Source organism: Nerophis lumbriciformis, linkage group LG39 (genome assembly GCF_033978685.3).
Source record: "Nerophis lumbriciformis linkage group LG39, RoL_Nlum_v2.1, whole genome shotgun sequence".
NCBI lineage: Eukaryota > Metazoa > Chordata > Actinopteri > Syngnathiformes > Syngnathidae > Nerophis > Nerophis lumbriciformis.
Window position 1 is genome coordinate 4471265 of NC_084586.2, and position 20383 is coordinate 4491647.

At 32.9% G+C, this 20383-nt stretch overlaps 1 protein-coding gene across 2 annotated transcripts in view; it reads left to right on the forward strand.

The window, feature by feature from the left end:
• calcoco2 (calcium binding and coiled-coil domain 2) overlaps nt 1–20383 on the forward strand; it is a 73190-nt gene that overhangs the window by 17456 nt on the left and 35351 nt on the right. For both annotated transcript variants that reach the window (XM_061931986.2, XM_061931987.2), the window contains exons 3-4: nt 15139–15232; nt 15312–15472. In XM_061931986.2, coding sequence (XP_061787970.1) covers nt 15139–15232; nt 15312–15472 — 255 coding nt within the window. The remainder of the gene's footprint in view (nt 1–15138; nt 15233–15311; nt 15473–20383) is intronic.

The following is a 20383-nucleotide window of genomic DNA, read 5'->3' on the forward strand; positions in this document are numbered from 1 at the left end:
ATGGATAATAACACATGAATAATATTACAAACAAAACATAATAACATAAAAACTATAATAGACCAAAAAATGTTGCAGCACAAACATAACACAAACGTTTGAGACAAGTTAGGAGCGATTTTGACATTGATTGAGGGAGTCTGGTTATGAATACGAATACGTTAATAACATAACTTTAAAACGTTAATATCTTAAACACTATAATAAACAAAACAAATTGCAGCACAAATGTAGCACAAATGCTTTGAGACAAGTTTGGGAGATTTTGACAAGGTAGTTATGAATAATAAAACGTTATGAGCATAAAAACACAAAACCTTAATAACATTTAAAAAACTATAATAGACAATAAATATTGCAGCACAAAAGTAGCACAAATGTTTGGGACAAGTTTGGGGACATTTTGACATGTTGGTTATAAATCATAAAACATAAATCACCAAAACCTAATGCTCTGAGTAATAAAATGTTAACATAAAAACTATAATGGTTAGACAAAAAAATTGCAGCACAAATTTAGCACAAATGTTTGAGACAAGTTTGGGGATATTTTGACAAGGTGGTTATGAATAATAACATGTTATAAACATAAAAACTTAATAACAAAAACAGTATAATAGACAAAAAATGTGGCAGCACAAATGTTTGGTACAAGTTTAGGGGGATTTTGAAATGGTGGTTATAAATCATAAAACAGAAATCACCAAAACCTAATATTTCGAGTAATAAAACGTTAATAACATAAAAACTATAATGGTTAGACAAGAAATTGCAGCACAAACCAGCACAGATGTTTGAGACAAGTTTGGGGATATTTTGACAAGGTGGTTATGAATAATAAAACGTTATTGACATAAAAACTATAATAGACAAAAAATGTTGCAGCACAAACGTAGCACAAACGTATGGGCCAAGTTTGGGGGAATGTTGACATGGTGGTTATAAATCATAAAACATAAATAACCAAAACCTAATATTTTGAATAATAAAACGTTAATAACATGAAAACTATAATAGTTAGACAAAAAATTGCAGCACAAACAGTACAAATGTTTAGGGATATTTTGAAAAGGTGGTTATGAATAATAAAACGTTAATAACATAATAATATGATGGTTGGACAAAGTACATTTGTAGCACAAACGATTGGGACAAGTTTGGAGTGGGGGGGGGGGTGGTTATGGATAATAACACATGAATAATATTACAAACAAAACATAATAACATAAAAACTATAATAGACCAAAAAATGTTGCAGCACAAACATAACACAAACGTTTGAGACAAGTTAGGAGCGATTTTGACATTGATTGAGGGAGTCTGGTTATGAATACGAATACGTTAATAACATAACTTTAAAACGTTAATATCTTAAACACTATAATAAACAAAACAAATTGCAGCACAAATGTAGCACAAATGCTTTGAGACAAGTTTGGGAGATTTTGACAAGGTAGTTATGAATAATAAAACGTTATGAGCATAAAAACATAAAACCTTAATAACATTTAAAAAACTATAATAGACAATAAATATTGCAGCACAAAAGTAGCACAAATGTTTGGGACAAGTTTGGGGACATTTTGACATGTTGGTTATAAATCATAAAACATAAATCACCAAAACCTAATGCTCTGAGTAATAACATGTTAACATAAAAACTATAATGGTTAGACAAAAAAAATTGCAGCACAAATTTAGCACAAATGTTTGAGACAAGTTTGGGGATATTTTGACAAGGTGGTTATGAATAATAACATGTTATAAACATAAAAACTTAATAACAAAAACAGTATAATAGACAAAAAATGTGGCAGCAGAAACGTTTGGGACAAGTTTAGGGGGATTTTGAAATGGTGGTTATAAATCATAAAACAGAAATCACCAAAACCTAATATTTCGAGTAATAAAACGTTAATAACATAAAAACTATAATGGTTAGACAAGAAATTGCAGCACAAACCAGCACAGATGTTTGAGACAAGTTTGGGGATATTTTGACAAGGTGGTTATGAATAATAAAACGTTATTGACATAAAAACTATAATAGGCAAAAAATGTTGCAGCACAAACGTAGCACAAACGTATGGGCCAAGTTTGGGGGAATGTTGACATGGTGGTTATAAATCATAAAACATAAATAACCAAAACCTAATATTTTGAATAATAAAACGTTAATAACATGAAAACTATAATAGTTAGACAAAAAATTGCAGCACAAACAGTACAAATGTTTGGGGATATTTTGAAAAGGTGGTTATGAATAATAAAACGTTAATAACATAATAATATGATAGTTGGACAAAGTACATTTGTAGCACAAACGATTGGGACAAGTTTGGAGTGGGGGGGGTGGTTATGGATAATAACACATGAATAATATTACAAACAAAACATAATAACATAAAAACTATAATAGACCAAAAAATGTTGCAGCACAAACATAACACAAACGTTTGAGACAAGTTAGGAGCGATTTTGACATTGATTGAGGGAGTCTGGTTATGAATACGAATACGTTAATAACATAACTTTAAAACGTTAATATCTTAAACACTATAATAAACAAAACAAATTGCAGCACAAATGTAGCACAAATGCTTTGAGACAAGTTTGGGAGATTTTGACAAGGTAGTTATGAATAATAAAACGTTATGAGCATAAAAACACAAAACCTTAATAACATTTAAAAAACTATAATAGACAATAAATATTGCAGCACAAAAGTAGCACAAATGTTTGGGACAAGTTTGGGGACATTTTGACATGTTGGTTATAAATCATAAAACATAAATCACCAAAACCTAATGCTCTGAGTAATAAAATGTTAACATAAAAACTATAATGGTTAGACAAAAAAATTGCAGCACAAATTTAGCACAAATGTTTGAGACAAGTTTGGGGATATTTTGACAAGGCGGTTATAAATAATAACATGTTATAAACATAAAAACTTAATAACAAAAACAGTATAATAGACAAAAAATGTGGCAGCACAAACGTTTGGGACAAGTTTAGGGGGATTTTGAAATGGTGGTTATAAATCATAAAACAGAAATCACCAAAACCTAATATTTCGAGTAATAAAACGTTAATAACATAAAAACTATAATGGTTAGACAAGAAATTGCAGCACAAACCAGCGCAGATGTTTGAGACAAGTTTGGGGATATTTTGACAAGGTGGTTATGAATAATAAAACGTTATTGACATAAAAACTATAATAGACACAAAATGTTGCAGCACAAACGTAGCACAAACGTATGGGCCAAGTTTGGGGGAATGTTGACATGGTGGTTATAAATCATAAAACATAAATAACCAAAACCTAATATTTTGAATAATAAAACGTTAATAACATGAAAACTATAATAGTTAGACAAAAAATTGCAGCACAAACAGTACAAATGTTTGGGGATATTTTGAAAAGGTGGTTATGAATAATAAAACGTTAATAACATGATAATATGATAGTTGGACAAAGTACATTTGTAGCACAAACGATTGGGACAAGTTTGGAGTGGGGGGGGGGGGTGGTTATGGATAATAACACATGAATAATATTACAAACAAAACATAATAACATAAAAACTATAATAGACCAAAAAATGTTGCAGCACAAACATAACACAAACGTTTGAGACAAGTTAGGAGCGATTTTGACATTGATTGAGGGAGTCTGGTTATGAATACGAATACGTTAATAACATAACTTTAAAACGTTAATATCTTAAACACTATAATAAACAAAACAAATTGCAGCACAAATGTAGCACAAATGCTTTGAGACAAGTTTGGGAGATTTTGACAAGGTAGTTATGAATAATAAAACGTTATGAGCATAAAAACACAAAACCTTAATAACATTTAAAAAACTATAATAGACAATAAATATTGCAGCACAAAAGTAGCACAAATGTTTGGGACAAGTTTGGGGACATTTTGACATGTTGGTTATAAATCATAAAACATAAATCACCAAAACCTAATGCTCTGAGTAATAAAATGTTAACATAAAAACTATAATGGTTAGACAAAAAAAATTGCAGCACAAATTTAGCACAAATGTTTGGGACAAGTTTGGGGATATTTTGACAAGGTGGTTATGAATAATAACATGTTATAAACATAAAAACTCAAGCACAAAAACAGTATAATAGACAAAAAATGTGGCAGCACAAACGTTTGGGACAAGTTTAGGGGGATTTTGAAATGGTGGTTATAAATCATAAAACAGAAATCACCAAAACCTAATATTTCGAGTAATAAAACGTTAATAACATAAAAACTATAATGGTTGGACAAGAAATTGCAGCACAAACCAGCACAGATGTTTGAGACAAGTTTGGGGATATTTTGACAAGGTGGTTATGAATAATAAAACGTTATTGACATAAAAACTACAATAGGCAAAAAATGTTGCAGCACAAACGTAGCACAAACGTATGGGCCAAGTTTGGGGGAATGTTGACATGGTGGTTATAAATCATAAAACATAAATAACCAAAACCTAATATTTTGAATAATAAAACGTTAATAACATGAAAACTATAATAGTTAGACAAAAAATTGCAGCACAAACAGTACAAATGTTTGGGGATATTTTGAAAAGGTGGTTATGAATAATAAAACGTTAATAACATAATAATATGATAGTTGGACAAAGTACATTTGTAGCACAAACGATTGGGACAAGTTTGGAGTGGGGGGGATGGTTATGGATAATAACACATGAATAATATTACAAACAAAACATAATAACATAAAAACTATAATAGACCAAAAAAATGTTGCAGCACAAACATAACACAAACGTTTGAGACAAGTTAGGAGCGATTTTGACATTGATTGAGGGAGTCTGGTTATGAATACGAATACGTTAATAACATAACTTTAAAACGTTAATATCTTAAACACTATAATAAACAAAACAAATTGCAGCACAAATGTAGCACAAATGCTTTGAGACAAGTTTGGGAGATTTTGACAAGGTAGTTATGAATAATAAAACGTTATGAGCATAAAAACAAAACCTTAATAACATTTAAAAAACTATAATAGACAATAAATATTGCAGCACAAAAGTAGCACAAATGTTTGGGACAAGTTTGGGGACATTTTGAAATGTTGGTTATAAATCATAAAACATAAATCACCAAAACCTAATGCTCTGAGTAATAAAATGTTAACATAAAAACTATAATGGTTAGACAAAAAAATTGCAGCACAAATTTAGCACAAATGTTTGAGACAAGTTTGGGGATATTTTGACAAGGTGGTTATGAATAATAACATGTTATAAACATAAAAACTTAATAACAAAAACAGTATAATAGACAAGAAATGTGGCAGCACAAACGTTTGGGACAAGTTTAGGGGGATTTTGAAATGGTGGTTATAAATCATAAAACAGAAATCACCAAAACCTAATATTTCGAGTAATAAAACGTTAATAACATAAAAACTATAATGGTTAGACAAGAAATTGCAGCACAAACCAGCGCAGATGTTTGAGACAAGTTTGGGGATATTTTGACAAGGTGGTTATGAATAATAAAACGTTATTGACATAAAAACTATAATAGGCAAAAAATGTTGCAGCACAAACGTAGCACAAACGTATGGGCCAAGTTTGGGGGAATGTTGACATGGTGGTTATAAATCATAAAACATAAATAACCAAAACCTAATATTTTGAATAATAAAACGTTAATAACATGAAAACTATAATAGTTGGACAAAAAATTGCAGCACAAACAGTACAAATGTTTGGGGATATTTTGAAAAGGTGGTTATGAATAAAAAAACGTTAATAACATAATAATATGATAGTTGGACAAAGTACATTTGTAGCACAAACGATTGGGACAAGTTTGGAGTGGGGGGGTGGTTATGGATAATAACACATGAATAATATTACAAACAAAACATAATAACATAAAAACTATAATAGACCAAAAAATGTTGCAGCACAAACATAACACAAACGTTTGAGACAAGTTAGGAGCGATTTTGACATTGATTGAGGGAGTCTGGTTATGAATACGAATACGTTAATAACATAACTTTAAAACGTTAATATCTTAAACACTATAATAAACAAAACAAATTGCAGCACAAATGTAGCACAAATGCTTTGAGACAAGTTTGGGAGATTTTGACAAGGTAGTTATGAATAATAAAACGTTATGAGCATAAAAACATAAAACCTTAATAACATTTAAAAAACTATAATAGACAATAAATATTGCAGCACAAAAGTAGCACAAATGTTTGGGACAAGTTTGGGGACATTTTGACATGTTGGTTATAAATCATAAAACATAAATCACCAAAACCTAATGCTCTGAGTAATAAAATGTTAACATAAAAACTATAATGGTTTGACAAAAAAATTGCAGCACAAATTTAGCACAAATGTTTGAGACAAGTTTGGGGATATTTTGACAAGGTGGTTATGAATAATAACATGTTATAAACATAAAAACTTAATAACAAAAACAGTATAATAGACAAAAAATGTGGCAGCACAAACATAACACAAACGTTTGAGACAAGTTAGGAGCGATTTTGACATTAATTGAGGGAGTCTGGTTATGAATACGAATACGTTAATAACATAACTTTAAAACGTTAATATCTTAAACACTATAATAAACAAAACAAATTGCAGCACAAATGTAGCACAAATGCTTTGAGACAAGTTTGGGAGATTTTGACAAGGTAGTTTATGAATAATAAAACGTTATGAGCATAAAAACATAAAACCTTAATAACATTTAAAAAACTATAATAGACAATAAATATTGCAGCACAAAAGTAGCACAAATGTTTGGGACAAGTTTGGGGACATTTTGACATGTTGGTTATAAATCATAAAACATAAATCACCAAAACCTAATGCTCTGAGTAATAAAATGTTAACATAAAAACTATAATGGTTAGACAAAAAAATTGCAGCACAAATTTAGCACAAATGTTTGAGACAAGTTTGGGGATATTTTGACAAGGTGGTTATGAATAATAACATGTTATAAACATAAAAACTTAATAACAAAAACAGTATAATAGACAAAAAATGTGGCAGCACAAACGTTTGGGACAAGTTTAGGGGGATTTTGAAATGGTGGTTATAAATCATAAAACAGAAATCACCAAAACCTAATATTTCGAGTAATAAAACGTTAATAACATAAAAACTATAATGGTTAGACAAGAAATTGCAGCACAAACCAGCACAGATGTTTGAGACAAGTTTGGGGATATTTTGACAAGGTGGTTATGAATAATAAAACGTTATTGACATAAAAACTATAATAGGCAAAAAATGTTGCAGCACAAACGTAGCACAAACGTATGGGCCAAGTTTGGGGGAATGTTGACATGGTGGTTATAAATCATAAAACATAAATAACCAAAACCTAATATTTTGAATAATAAAACGTTAATAACATGAAAACTATAATAGTTAGACAAAAAATTGCAGCACAAACAGTACAAATGTTTGGGGATATTTTGAAAAGGTGGTTATGAATAATAAAACGTTAATAACATAATAATATGATAGTTGGACAAAGTACATTTGTAGCACAAACGATTGGGACAAGTTTGGAGTGTTATGGATAATAACACATGAATAATATTACAAACAAAACATAATAACATAAAAACTATAATAGACCAAAAAATGTTGCAGCACAAACATAACACAAACGTTTGAGACAAGTTAGGAGCGATTTAGACATTGATTGAGGGAGTCTGGTTATGAATACGAATACGTTAATAACATAACTTTAAAACGTTAATATCTTAAACACTATAATAAACAAAACAAATTGCAGCACAAATGTAGCACAAATGCTTTGAGACAAGTTTGGGAGATTTTGACAAGGTAGTTATGAATAATAAAACGTTATGAGCATAAAAACATAAAACCTTAATAACATTTAAAAAACTATAATAGACAATAAATATTGCAGCACAAAAGTAGCACAAATGTTTGGGACAAGTTTGGGGACATTTTGACATGTTGGTTATAAATCATAAAACATAAATCACCAAAACCTAATGCTCTGAGTAATAAAATGTTAACATAAAAACTATAATGGTTAGACAAAAAAAATTGCAGCACAAATTTAGCACAAATGTTTGAGACAAGTTTGGGGATATTTTGACAAGGTGGTTATGAATAATAACATGTTATAAACATAAAAACTTAATAACAAAAACAGTATAATAGACAAAAAATGTGGCAGCACAAACGTTTGGGACAAGTTTAGGGGGATTTTGAAATGGTGGTTATAAATCATAAAACAGAAATCACCAAAACCTAATATTTCGAGTAATAAAACGTTAATAACATAAAAACTATAATGGTTAGACAAGAAATTGCAGCACAAACCAGCACAGATGTTTGAGACAAGTTTGGGGATATTTTGACAAGGTGGTTATGAATAATAAAACGTTATTGACATAAAAACTATAATAGACAAAAAATGTTGCAGCACAAACGATTGAGGCAAGTTTGGGGAGATTTTGACATGTTATTGACATCAAAAGTATAAAAGGTTAACATAAAAACTACAATAGACAAACAAAATGTTGCAGCACAAACATAACACAAATGTTTGGGACAAGTTTGACAAGGAGGTTATGAATGATAAAACGTTAACATAAAACCTTTCCATAAAAACTATAATAGACAAAAAAAATGTTGACGCACAAACGTAGCACAAACGTATGGGACAAGTTTGGGGAAATGTTGACATGGTGGTTATAAATCATAAAACATAAATAACCAAAACCTATTATTTTGAATAATAAAACATTAATAACATAAAAACTATAATGGTTAGACAAAAAATTGCAGCACAAACCAGCACAAATGTTTGGGGATATTTTGACAAGGTGGTTATGAATAATAAAACTTTAATAACATAATAATATGATAGTTAGACGAAATACATTTGTAGCACAAACAATTGGGACAAGTTTGGAGTGGGGGGGATGGTTATGCATAATAACACATTAATAATATTACAAACAATACAACATACTAACATAAAAACAAAAAAATGTTGCAGCACAAACATAACACAAACGTTTGAGACAAGTTTGGAGCGATTTTGACATCAATTGGGGGGGCCGGGGGTCTGGTTATGAATACGAACACGTTAATAACATAAAAACTTTAATACATTAATAACTTAAACACTAATGGACAAAAAAAATTGCAGCACGAACCAGCACAAATGTTTTAGACAAGATTGGGTAGATTTTGACATGGTAGTTATGGATAATAAAACATTAATAACATAAAAACTATAATAGACACAAAATGTTGCAGCACAAAAGTAGCACAAACGTTTGGGACAAGTTTGGGGAGATTTTGACATGGTGGTTAATAAAACATGAATCACCAAAACTTAAAACAGTATTTCGAATAATAAAATGTTATTAACATACAAAAAATTGCAGCACAAATGATTGAGACAAGTCTGGGGATATTTTGACAAGGTGGTTATAGATAATAAAACGTTAATAACATAAAAATATTATAGACAAAATAAATTTGTAGCACAAACAATTGGAGGTGGGATGGGATAATTATGGATAATAACACATTAATAATAATAACAATTATAAAACGTTATTTAATACCATAAAAACTATAATAGACAAAAAATGTTGCAGCACAAAAGTAGCACAAACATTTGGGACATGGTGGTTATATATCATAAAACGTTAACATAAAAACATTAAAGACAAAATAAATTTGTAGCACAAACAATTGGAGGTGGGATGGGATAATTATGGATAATAACACATGAATAATAATAACAATTATAAAACGTTATTTAATACCATAAAAACTATAATAGACAAAAAATGTTGCAGCACAAAAGTAGCACAAACATTTGGGACAAGTTTGGGGAGATTTTGACATGGTGGTTATATATCATAAAAGAAATCACCAAAACCTAATATTTCGAATAATAAGATGTTAATAACAAAACAACTATAATGGTTAGACAAAAAATTGCAGCACAAATTTAGTACAAATGTTTGAGGCAGGTTTGGGGAGATTTTGACAAGGTGGTTATGACGTTATTGACATAAAAAGTATAAAAGGTTAACAAAAACTACAATAGACAAACAAAATGTTGCAGCACAAACATAACAAATGTTTGGGACAAGTTTGGGGCGATTTTGACAACAAAACGTGAACATAAAACATTTTCCATAAAAACTATAATAGACAAAACACAAACTTAGCACAAACGTATGGGACAAGTTTGGGGAAATGTTGAGATGGTGGTTATAAATCATAAAACATAAATAACCAAAACCTAATATTTCTAATAATACAACGTTAATAACATAAAAACTATAATGGTTAGACAAAAAATTGCAGCACAAATGTTTGAGACAAGTTTCGGGATATTTTGACAAGGTGGTTATGAATAATAAAACGTTAATAACATAAAAATATAATAGTTAGACAAAATAAATTTCTAGCACAAACAATTGGGATAAGTTTGGGGAAGGTTATGGATAATAATAACACATCAATAATATTAAAAACAATACAACGTAATAACAAAAAAACTATAATAGACAAAAAAATGTTGCAGCACAAACACAACACAAACGTTTGAGACAAGTTTGGAGCGATTTTGAAATCGATTGGGAGGGTCTGGTTATGAATACGAACACCTTAATGACATAAAAACTTTAAAATGTTAATAACTTAAACACTATACTAGACCAAAAAAATTGCAGCACAAATGTAGCACACATTTAGCACAAATGTTTGAGACAAGTTTGGGAGATTTTGACAAGGTAGTTATGAATAATAAAACATTAACATAAAAACATAAAACCTTAATAACGTGAAAAATATAATAGACCAAAAAAAATGTTTGCGACATGTTTGGTGAGATTTTGACATGGTGGTTATAAATCATAAAACATAAATCACCAAAATGTAACATTTTGAATAATAAAATGTTAATAACATAAAAACTATAATGGTTAGACCAAAAAATTGCAGCACAAATGTTTGAGATGACTCTGGGGATATTTTGACAAGGTGGTTATGAATAATAAAACGTTAATAACAAACATATAATAGACAAAATTCATTTTTAGCACAAACGATTGGGGGTGGAGGGGATATTTATGGATAATAACACATTAATAACATTAAAAACTATAAAACGTTAATACCATAATAGCCCAAAAAATGTTGCAGCACAAACATAACACAAACTTTTGAGTTTGGAGCGATTTTGACATCGATTAGGGGAGTCTGGTTATGAATACGAACACGTTAATAACATAAAAACTGTAAAACGTTAAACACTATAATAGACAAAAAAAAAATTGCAGCACAAACCAGCACAAATATTTGAGACAAGTTTGGGAGATTTTGACAAGGTAGTCATGAATAATAAAACATTATTAACCTAAAAACAAAAACCTTAATACCATAAAAACTATAATAGACACAAAATGTTGCAGTACAAAAGTAGCACAAGCGTTTGGGACAAGTTTGGGGAGATTTTGACATGGTGGTTATAAAACATAAATCACCAAAACCTAATAATACAGTATTTCGAATAATAAAATGTTAACATAAAAACTATAATGGTTAGACAAAAAAAAAATCGCAGCACAAATTTAGCACAAATGTTTGAGACAAGTTTGGGGATATTTTGACAAGGTGGTTATGAATAATAAAACGATTACAACATAAAAATATGATCGTTAGACAAAAGAAATTGGTAGCACAAAGTTTTGGAACAAGTTTGGGGTGGGCAGGATTGTTATGGATAATAACACATTAATAATATTAAAAACAATACAACAAACTAACATAAAAACTAAAAAAGACAAAAAAAATGTTGCAGCACAAACATAACACAAACGTTTGAGACAAGTGTGGAGGGATTTTGACATCGAATGGGGGCGGGGGGGTGTTTGGTTATGAACATAAATAACATAAAGACTATAAAGCATTAATAACTTAAACACTATAATGAACAAACAAATTGCAGCACAAATGTTTGAGACAAGTTTGGGGAGATTTTGACATGGTAGTTATGAAAAATAAAACGTTTACATAAAACCTTAATAACATAAAAACTATAATAGACACAAAATGTTGCAGCACAAAAGTAGCACAAATGTTTGGGACAAGTTTGGTGAGATTTTGACATGGTGGTTTTAAATCATAAAACATAAATAAGCAAAATCTAATGTTTTGAATAATAAAATGTTAATAACATAAAAACTCAAATGGTTGGACCAAAAAATTTCCGCACAAATGTAACACAAATGTTTGAGATAAGTTTGGGGATATTTTGACGAGGTGGTTATGAATAATAAAACGTTATTAACATAAAAACGTAAAAACATAAAAATTATAATAGACAAAAAATGTTGCAGCACAAAAGTAGCACAAACGTTTGGGACAAGTCTAGGGAGATTTTGACATGGTGGTTATAAAACATAAATCACCAAACCGTATTTTGAACAATAAAATGTTAATAACATAAAAACTATAATGTTAGACAAGAAATTGCAGCAACAATGATTGAGACAAGTTTGGGGATATTTTGACAAGGTGGTTATGAATAATAAAACGTTAATAACAAAAATATTATAGACAAAATACATTTGTAGCACAAACGATTGGGGGTGGGATGGGATAATTATGGATAATAACACATTAATAACAATAACAATTATAAAACGTTATTTAATACCATAAAAATTATAATAGACAAAAAATGTTGCAGCACAAACATAACACAAACGTTTGGAGCGATTTTTACATCGATTGGGGGGGGGGTGTATTTATGAATATGAACACGTTAATAACATAAAAACTTTAAAACTTTAATTACTTAAACACTATCCATCCATCCATGCATTTTCTACCCCTGGTCACTAACCAGCAGAGGTGGGACCAAGTCATTGTTTTGCAAGTCACAAGTAAGTCTCAAGTCTTTGCCCTCAAGTCCGAGTCAAGTCCCGAGTCAAGACAGGCAAGCCCCGAGTCAAGTCCAAAGTCAAGACTGGAAAGTCTCAAGTCAAGTCCTAAGTCCTGCATTTTGAGTTTCGAGTCCTTTCAAGTCCTTTTAACCACAGACTAATATATTAACACAGATTGTGTATGCTTTTCAAACGCTGTATTTATTTAGTGCATTTTAAATTGCAGGAAAGAAAATTGTGCTGACATTGCACTTTATAATAGCACTATTAACCAGTCATTTTAAACATTAACTCATTCCTTTACAGAACAAACACATTGAAAAATAAAGTGCAAATGTACTTATTTGTACAAAAGTGTTAACATTGAAAAAACATGACATATACGTGAACATAACAAAAAAGTTGTACTTTTTATATGTCAGGGCCCTATGCTGCATTGCATTTGCAAAAGACCAAATTAGCCAAGAGTCTGTCAGTCATTTGTGCACGATGGGGGCGTAGTATGATGCCACCATGGCTGAAAACTCGCTCCACTGGAGCACTGGAGGCAGGCACTGCCAAGACTCTCATGGCCACTCGGAACAGTGAAGGAAGAGTCTTCATGTTCAATGCCCACAACAAAAGGGGGGAGAGAGTTGTTTTGGGTTGGTGCACTACTTGTAAGTGTATCTTGTGTTTTTTATGTTGATTTAATTAAAAAAAGAAAAAAAAATTATTTCTTGTGCGGCCCGATACCAATCGATCCACGGACCAGTACCGGGCCGCGGCCCGGTGGTTGGGGACCACTGAGGTAAACAACCAACAGTATGTCAGAAAGCTAGCTAAAACGGTACACATATTCATAATATAGTATACATTTTAACTGACCTTTATTTTACTATTTTTGTCTTTTTTTAGGTGGCTAAAATACGCGGTGCTGCTGACCGCCGTCTAACGTTACGTGTGATATATTGACTAACGTAACCCTGCTTAAAAAAAATCACTGAACAAAAAGTATGAATAAGGTAGTGAACTGCAACAGATTCCCGTGTTTGCAATAACGTTATAACGTTAGCAGTGAGTTTACAGCCTCACTGATTTAACTACACAGCAAATAAAAGTCACGTTACTTAGCCAATAAACGTTATCTTACATTCAAAACTTACCGTTCTTTGTGCAACTTCAAATGCCGGACGAAGTTGGAAGTTGTTGCCTCTCCATCAGTAATATTCGAACCGCATGTGTTGCATACTGCAAACCGTTTTGTGTTGACCACCTCGTAATTTTTATACCCAAACAAAAATTATTTTAGGTATCATTTTTTGTTCACTGGCGTGTGGTTTGGACATGTCTTCTTCGTTGGTTGTCCTGCAATTTGATTGGATGAATGCTGTGTGATGAAAACAAAAGTAGATCTAATTTGATTGGCTGTTGTACTGAGACCACACCAGCTGACACACGCAACGCTGATAGACAAGTACACAATGAAAAATACGGAGCGCTCCCGAATAACTTTTTCATCTTTGGGTTTTGGGGAAAGTAGCAAGTCATGTCAAGTCATGTCAATTCAAAAGGCTCAAGTCCAAGTGAAGTCACAAGTCATTGATGTTAAAGTCTAAGTCGAGTTGCAAGTCTTTTTACATTTTGTCAAGTCGAGTCTAAAGTCATCAAATTCATGACTCGAGTCTGACTCGAGTCCAAGTCATGTGACTCGAGTCCACACCTCTGCTAACCAGCACAAATGTAGAGTATTGACAAGGTAGTTATGAATAATAAAACGCTATTAACATAAAAACATAATTAATACCATGATTAATACTTAATAACAAAAACTATAAGAGACAAAAAAAATGTTGCAGCACAAAAGTAATAATAACATAACTATAAAACGTTAATAAAATAAAAACTATAAAACGGTAAGATAAAATATACAATAGTTTGACAAAAACATTTTGCAGCACAAATGTAGCACAAACTCTTGAGACAAGACTTGGGAAATATTGGCTATGAATAATAACACGTTGATAAAATTAAAACTATAATCGTTAAATGTTGTTTGCAGCACAAAGAACGTTGTTATTTTCCTATTTGTAATTAAAGGCGGCCGACTTGACTCGGGTTGTGGGGACGTGTGCTGACCTGTGCACTTTGACCCCACAGGTGGGCTGGAGCACCACCAAGGATTATCACACCTTTGTGTGGGTGGAGCCATGTGGGGACCAGCAGCCAGTGAGCAGGCAGGCGTGTTTCAAAGGTGCAACACGAACAACGTCAGAGGCGATCGAACAAGCTACACGTCGTTTCGTTCCTCACCCGTGCTCCCCCTTTCCCAGATTACTACCTGCCCAAGGATGACGTGGACTTCTACCAGTTCTGCTACGTGGACAGCTCGGGCCACGTGTGCGGCGCCAGCACGCCGTTCTGCTTCAAAACTCAGACGGAGCCAAGTGCAGAGTCCACGTTAGACAATGACCTCTGGGTTATTACCACACAGGTATCACAAATCCTGCATTAGAATTTATGCCAGGTGTGTCCAAAGGTCCCCAGACCGGGTTTTATTGGCCCGTCTACAACAAAACCACAAAATACAGCAGAGAGAAGAAAATGCTGAAATGTTGACGCGGGTCGCGCTAACTCCTACGAGTGTTCCGATACAACTTCTCATACGATATCGATGTTGATCCGATACGATATCAGCATGAATCATACCTAAAAAATGTGTCTTTCATCATTGGATGGTGTGAAAAACACTAACCTATTCATTATTAACAGTTTGGAATGGACTTATGCTGTGTTTAAGTTAAAGTGGAGTGGTACTTTAAATTGAGTGATGCGGACACACTTGTTACTGTATACTTTCTGATACACTTCTGCCTGGGAGACTTTATGTGTTCGTAACATGCAACAACAATTATTTAATACTTGTTTTTATTCACAAATGTGCTGTTTTACACTGCAATTTTCTTCAATTATTAAGGGTGCACAAACGTTGATTGTTATTTATCCCGATTCTAATTCGATCCATAATTTTTTTAAATCTATTTTAAGAAAAAACTTTTTTCCTTTTTTTTTTTTGAATAAAAAAAAATGTTTTTAGCCCATCTCCATGCAACCATAAAGAGATTTTTCTAAACTGCAACCTGTCTTGAAAACATCCCATTATTAGAATTATTACCCCAAATAATGCATTGCGAGAATCTGTTTGAATCGAGAATCAATTCTGAAATCGAATCGTCACCCCAGGAATCCGAATCGTATCGAATCGTTTGGTGCCCAAAGATTCCAACCCCTATCAATGATTATTACGTATGTCTAGCATGTGTGCTATTGTTTGCTTAGCTGTTGTGTAGCTGTCAGCTACACACACATGTAAAATGTTAATGAATGAATGAGCGGGCGCTTCACATGAAATTTGACCACAAACGTGTTCCTAGCCTCTTCCTGCTCCGTCACCGATGAGCATACAGTATGATAGCAAGTTTGCGCAGATATTCCCATTGTCCTCCATGACGCCCAGTCTTAGTGCTGGCCTTGCAAACAGTCGTATCGGGATTACGTGTCCCAGGATAACATTTATCTTTTGAATTTGCTACATTTATTTTGCACTAAAATATTTGTTTTTGTAATTTTAAAATTACATTTGTTTTCAGTTTTTCATTTTTCTAGTGCAAAATTAAAAGAAAATTCTCCCATGAAGTAGTATTAGAACAAAAAAAAAATGCATTTTTATTATCCTTTTTACTGATAATATTAACTCTTCTTAGGTTGTTATTTTTTATTGTTATTATTACTATTATTATTCTATCAATGTTATGTTTTTATTCCATACTTGCCAACCTTGAGACCTCCGATTTCTACCGCTTATTCCCTTTGGGGTCGCGGGGATATATATATATATATATATATATATATATATATATATATATATATATATATATATATATATATAAAAGAGAAATACTTGAATTTCAGTGTTCATTTATTTACACATATACACACACATAACACTCATCTACTAACTGTTGAGTTAAGGGTTGAATTGTCCATCCTTGTTCTATTCTCTGTCACTATTTTTCTAACCATGCTGAACACCCTCTCTGATGATGCATTCTTCTTCGTCTCCTTGTTGTGTGCGCAGTTGTGCACTGCACTCTCTAAAAGCCGTAGATGTTATTGTTACATATGCATGTACAGTAGATGGCAGTATTGTCCTGTTTAAGAGTGTCACAACATTGCTTTTTACTGCAGACAAACTGCTTTACGGTAGACGAAAACATGACTGCTGTAGTTGTGTGTTGTTGCCGCGCTGGGAGGACGTTAATGAAACTGCCTAACAATAAACCCACATAAGAAACCAAGAACTCGCCCTCGATCATTCTACAGTTATAACTTGATTGGGCAGGCATGCTGTTTATATTGTGGGAAAGCGGACGTGAAAACAGGCTGTCGACACGTCACTCAGGTCCGCCTGAATTTCGGGAGATCTTCGGGAGAAAATTTGTCCCGGGAGGTTTTCGGGAGAGGCGCTGAATTTCGGGAGTCTCCCGGAAAATCCGGGAGGGTTGGCAAGTATGTTTTATTCATTAATTTATTTTTACTTGTGTTTTAAAATGTGCTATACTAATTTTTAGACGGTGTTAATTTTAGTTATTATCCAGTGGGGACGCCTCATATGTTGTTTTTATTAATTTATTATATGAATACATTATATATATATAAAAATGGGACCGATTGCCTCCCTGCTTGGCACTCAGCATCAAAGGTTGGAATTGGGGGTTAAATCACCAAAAATTATTCCCGGGCGTGGCACCGCTGCTGCTCACTGCTCCCCTCACCTCCCAGGGGGTGAAAAAGGGGATGGGTCAAATGCAGAGGACAAATTTCACCACACTGTGACAATCATTGGTACTTAACTTTAACTTATTAATATTTTATTTTTCACTTATATTTTAAAATATGTGTTATACTATTTTTTTTAGATGCTGTTAATTTTAGTTATTATCCAGTGGGGCACCTCAAATGTTATGTTTTTATTCATGTATTAATTTATTTTTACTCATATTTTAAAATGTGTTATACTATTTTTTTTTAGATGGTATTGAATGTAGTTATTATCCAGTGGGGGCGCCTCAAATGTTGTGTTTTCACTAATTAATATATTATTTACATTTTATTTTTTACTTATATTTTAAAATATGTGTTATACTACTTTTAGATGGTGTTAATTTTAGTTATCGTCCCTTGGGGGTGCCTCAAATGTTATGTTTTTATTCATTTATTTTTCTTATATTTTAAAATATGTATTATATTATTTTTAGATGGTGTTAACTTTAGTTATTATCCAGTGAAGATGTCTCAAATGTTGTTTTTATTCATTTATTAACTTATTTTTACTTGTATTTTAAAATTTGTGTTATTATTTTTAGATGGTGTTAACTTTAGTTATTATCCAGTGGGGGCGCCTCAAATATTGTTTTTATTAAAATGATTTTAACTTATATTTTAAAATATGTTTTACTATTTTTTTAGATGGTTTTAATTTTAGTTTTCATCCAGTGGAGACGTCTCAAATGTTATGGTTTTTTTCTTTTATTACTTTTATATTTTATAATCTAATATACTATTTTTAGATGGTGTAAAATGTAGTTATTACCCAGTGGAGATGGGGGTTTTTTTTGGTGTAAGGCACTTTGTTGCCACTTGGCTCTGCATGAGAAGTGCTATATAAATAAAGTTTGATTTATCATATGAAACTGACATTTGATTAAAAATATTTTAAAAATTTCACAAAAACAAAAGGACGAAAAAAAATGGGTCGGGCCTTGAAATCAAATTCTTCTTCAGGCCCCAATTGAGCGATGACTCTAGAATTATTTCACCAACTAATGCAATGCGAGAATCGCGTTGAGTCGAGAATCGCTTTAAATCGAGAATCGCTTTAAATCGAGAATCGCGTTGAGTCGGGAATCGCGTTAAGTCGAGAATCGCGTTGAGTTGAGGATCGCGTTAAATCGAGGATCGCTTTAAATCGAGAATCGCTTTAAATCGAGAATCGCGTTGAGTCGAGAATCGCGTTGAGTCGGGAATCGCGTTGAGTCGGGAATCGCGTTGAGTCGGGAATCGCGTTGAGTCGGGAATCGGGTTGAGTCGTGGATCGCGTTAAATCGAGAATCGCTTTAAATCGAGAATCGCTTTAAATCGAGAATCGCGTTGAGTCAAAAATCGCGTTGTCGAGAATCGCATTGAGTCGAGAATCGCGTTGAGTCGGGAATCGCGTTGAGTCGGGAATCGCGTTGAGTCGGGAATCGCGTTGAGTCGGGAATCGCGTTGAGTCGGGAATCGGGTTGAGTCGTGGATCGCGTTGAGTCGAGGATCGCGTTGAGCCGAGGATCGCGTTGAGTCGAGAATCGCTTTGACTCGAGAATCGTCACCCAGGAAACGGGAATCAAATGTAATCATTAGGTGCCTAAAGGTTCACACCCCGAGTTAACAATACTTAAAAAAGTGATTAAGATCCAAGAGGTTCTGAGTGTGGCTTTGGATCAGAAGGTTCCGGATAGAAGGTCGAGAATCGCTTTTAGTCAAGAATCTTTAGTCAAGAATCATGTTGAGTCGAGAATCATGTTGAGTCGAGAATCATGTTGTGTCGAGAATCAAGAATCGCGTTGAGTCGAGAATCATGTTGAGTCGAGAATCAAGAATCGCGTTGAGTCGAGGATCGCGTTGAGTCGAGGATCGCGTTGAGTCGAGGATCGCTTTTAGTCAAGAATCAGGTTGAGTCGAGAATCATGTTGAGTCGAGAATCAAGAATCGCGTTGAGTCAAGAATCGCGTTGAGTCGAGGATCGCGTTGAGTCGAGTATCGCTTTTAGTCAAGAATCATGTTGAGTCGAGAATCATGTTGAGTCGAGAATCATGTTGAATCGAGAATCAAGAATCGCGTTGAGTCGAGAATTATGTTAAGTCGAGAATCGCGAATCGCGTTGAGTCGAGAATCGCGTTGAGTCGAGGATCGCGTTGAGTCGAGGATCGCGTTGAGTCGAGTATCGCTTTTAGTCGAGAATCATGTTGAGTCGAGAATCATGTTGAGTCGAGAATCAAGAATCGCGTTGAGTCGAGAATCATGTTGAGTCGAGAATCAAGAATCGCGTTGAGTCGAGAATCGCGTTGAGTCGAGAATCGCGTTGAGTCGAGAATCGCGTTGAGTCGAGAATCGCTTTGAATCGAGAATCGCTTTAACTCGAGAATCGTCACCCCAGGAACGGGAATCAAATGTGCCCAAAGGTTCACACCCCGAGTAAACAATACTTAAAAAAGCGATTAAAGTCCAAGAGGTTCTGAGTGTGGCTTTGGATCAGAAGGTTCCGTATTGAAGGTCTGGAGGGCTTATGCTTGATGTTGCACAG